Source organism: Alnus glutinosa, chromosome 5 (assembly GCF_958979055.1).
Source record: "Alnus glutinosa chromosome 5, dhAlnGlut1.1, whole genome shotgun sequence".
Classification (NCBI taxonomy): Eukaryota; Viridiplantae; Streptophyta; class Magnoliopsida; order Fagales; family Betulaceae; genus Alnus; species Alnus glutinosa.
The window spans coordinates 6,246,924-6,249,958 of record NC_084890.1 but is presented as its reverse complement, the minus strand read 5'-3'; the positions used below and the strand labels follow the sequence as shown (position 1 = coordinate 6,249,958).

Below are 3,035 nucleotides of genomic sequence, written 5' to 3'. Positions count from 1 at the left end.
GCAGATCCAGGCCGGGGGAGCTCCTCTGGCTCTGGTACCACTCGAAAACCGAGGAGCGGCGGATCTCACTGTCGCGAATGAGGAATGGCTCCGCTGTAAATACGACATTTGTAACTCTGTTAGGCTCCATTTCCAGAATCCGGTTACCCGGACGATTGATGGTGGGGAGATCACCATATACGAGAGGATGCTGATGGCCGGGCTCCGCTTTCCTTTTCCGGACATTGCTAGAGAGTTAGTGCTTTTCCTGGGTGTATCTCCGAGCCAAATCGTACCGAACGGGTGGAGGTACCTATTTGCCTCTTTCATCCTGTGGCAGAGAGAGCTCAAAGCCCGGATGACTATTCGGGAGTTCTTCAATATTTACCGTCCGGCCGGCAGACGCGACGGGTTGGTGGAGTTTTCTGTTCGTGCGAAACCCGTTTTCATCTTCCTCTCTCAGTCCTACTCCAACAACAAAGGCTGGAGGCAACAGTTTTTCTGAGTTTCCGGCGAATGGGAAGCTTCGCAGGCTCTTTCCGAGGACCAGAGGGTGCTTCAGGATTGGGCACCTCTAGCTGATGACTTGAGAGAGCCTCCTGAGCTGAGCGAAATCGAGAGGGAAAGGGTCGACAGCATGTTAAATTTTTCCAAGTCTTCCCAGACCGGGTCAAACTTCGACAAGATTAACTTTGACAAAATTGTTACAGAGTCCAACTTGCGGAAGTTTCTCGGGTATCAGTGGATACGCAAGAACAAAGATCTCTTGCACAAGAAGGGGAAGAACAAGACTCCCAAAAAGACTGGACCTGGGAATGAGGCCTCGGGGGGTCCTTCGTGGAAGGTCTCAAAAAAGAAGACTCAGAATCCAATTGCGGACTCCCGGACTAGGCTTCCGAAGGCAGCCTCCAGAATGAAGCATCCCGATGATCTTTGTCTCGTTAAAACGGATTTGGTATCCTCCGAGGCTTGCCACACGAGTACGCGTTCTAAACGTAAGGGCGAAGAGAAGGTGCGAGAAATTTCGAAGAGGCCCAGATCTCCCTCAGAACCCTCAGAGGAAGTCTGTCTTTCCTTCCGGATCGAGAACCTATTTGGTCCCGTACCTGAACACGTTTTCTCCCGGGAGTCTGGAGCCGAGCTAAGCGGACCACAGAATTCTCCCCAACCAAGTCCCATTCCAGGGCCCGTACTCTCGCTTCCGGAAGTTGAGCCGGAATTCACTTGCGCTCAAGATACGCAAAAATCAGCTGCCATGAATCCCATTCCGGTCGGGGATGAAGGACAGCAGCATGTTGGAGTCGAGGAGCCGCGACCGGTCGAAACCATTGAGCAGCAGCCGCACCTGAGCGAGGAGCAACAGCAGGTCGAAACGTTACAGGGATACCCCGAAGCTTTCGTAGACGCTTTCGTTGATGCTGCCGTTCATGCTATCGCTACTCCTCAAACCGGTTTCGTGGAGGTAAGGTCTTCTTTCCGGGTGACACATTTTGCTTACTTCATACTTGGGTCATTTTTTCTAACTTCTCTTTTTTTCTTTCTTTCTTTCTTTCTTCTTCTTTTCTTTTCTTTTTTTTTAAAAAAAATAAAAAATAAAAAATAAAATAAAATTTCAGAGCCTGCGTAAGTCGTTTAGGAATGTTATGAATGCGTCCGAGATGCAGGCTCACTTTGTGAGTGCAAGCTCTCAGCCCAAAGTTTCGGACGCCGAGGTAGAGCGTCTGAAGAGTGACATCAAGGCTAGACAAAAGCAGATAGAAAAGCTACAAGACGATGTTTCCGAAGTCAAGGCTACAAACGCATTGCTGCGGGGTCAGCTGTTCAAGGCCAATGAGGCTAAGAAGGTTCATTCCGCTGAACTTAGTGCGGCTCGAGCTCGGGGTGTAGAGCAGGAGATGGAGGCTGAGATGAGGTACGAGAAGATGGAGAGGGAGGCTGAGATGAGGTACGAGAAGATGGAGAGGGAGGCTGAGATGAGGTACGAGAAGATTCGGAAGAAGTTCCAACACTCCGAGTCCAAGGCCAAGCGTTTTCGGAAGGAGCTCGCAGGGGTGCCGTGGTTCATGGAGATCAGTTGGGGCCGAGGCGCCAATTGGATGGATAAGAAATACAGAAGTACTTATAAGAATTTTCAGTTCGACCCCGCGACTGAGAATAGGTTTTCCCTTGACAATTTTCCTGGCGATGCACGTCGCGAGCTTCGCACAAAAGGGCAGCGGTATTTTCCGGACGTCCCGGATTGGGGTGAGAACGCCGAACCTTCGGCTTTCGAGTTTACTCCGGTTTCGGAAGATGAACGTGGCGAAGGGGAAGGAACATCGTAATTTTTTCTTGGAGACGCAAACTCGAGGACGAGTTCGTTCGAAGAAGGGGAGAATGAACATTTGTTTTTCAAGTGTGGGTTTAGTAGAAGGGTTTGGGGGAAATTTGTGAAGTCTTGTTTGATTGCTGATCCATTTGTGGAATGGAGTGATGTAGCCAAATGGAGCATGGAGGTTCTGCAGGGGAAAAGTTTACAAGCTGATCTTTGTAGGCTCTGTATTGCAGCTACAGTATATCATTTATGGAAGCAACGTAACGACCTCTGCCATGGGAATACTCCTCGTACAGAGAAGAAGATTGAGCTACAAATACGATGGAAAGTACGGACTAGGATCTTGGCCAAGGGACGGTTCAAGAAGAATGCAAAGAATGATAAACTAGTCCAAAACTGGAATTTATAAATTCTGGTGTAATTGTTGAGTTGCTGTTTTGAGAGGTGTAGGGAGCCCTTTTTGCTTAGGGTGTGTTTCTTCCGTTTGGAAGCTTGTTTCCAGTTTTAACTGGAGTGTTGTTTTAGACTGGTTGTTCTATAAAATGCTTTAATTCATACAAAAAAAAAAAAAAAAAAAAAAAAAAAAAAAACAAGTAAAATAATGTGCTATACCTTTTTTTTTTTTTTTTTTTAAAAAAAAAATCTGTATTTTTGACATATTAATATATTAATATCTGGCAATTGGATTTACTACCGTTCCCATTTGTAGATTCTGTACGTTTTACCTTTTTGTATCAAAAAG

General features: G+C 47.0%; 1 protein-coding gene across 2 annotated transcripts; it reads left to right on the top strand.

Annotated features, from left to right (window-relative positions):
* Nucleotides 1-613: 613 nt before the first annotated feature.
* On the top strand, nucleotides 614-2,834 carry LOC133868695 (uncharacterized). Of its 2 annotated transcripts, XM_062305673.1 has the most exons (3): nucleotides 614-1,441; nucleotides 1,596-1,924; nucleotides 1,958-2,834. In XM_062305673.1, the coding sequence occupies exons 1-3, from the start codon at nucleotides 617-619 to the stop codon at nucleotides 2,301-2,303; spliced, it is 1,500 nt and encodes a 499-aa protein (XP_062161657.1). In that variant the 5' UTR covers nucleotides 614-616; the 3' UTR covers nucleotides 2,304-2,834. The 2 variants fall into 2 exon arrangements, with proteins under 2 accessions (XP_062161657.1, XP_062161656.1); XM_062305672.1 differs by having other exon boundaries at nucleotides 1,596-2,834.
* Nucleotides 2,835-3,035: the final 201 nt, after the last annotated feature.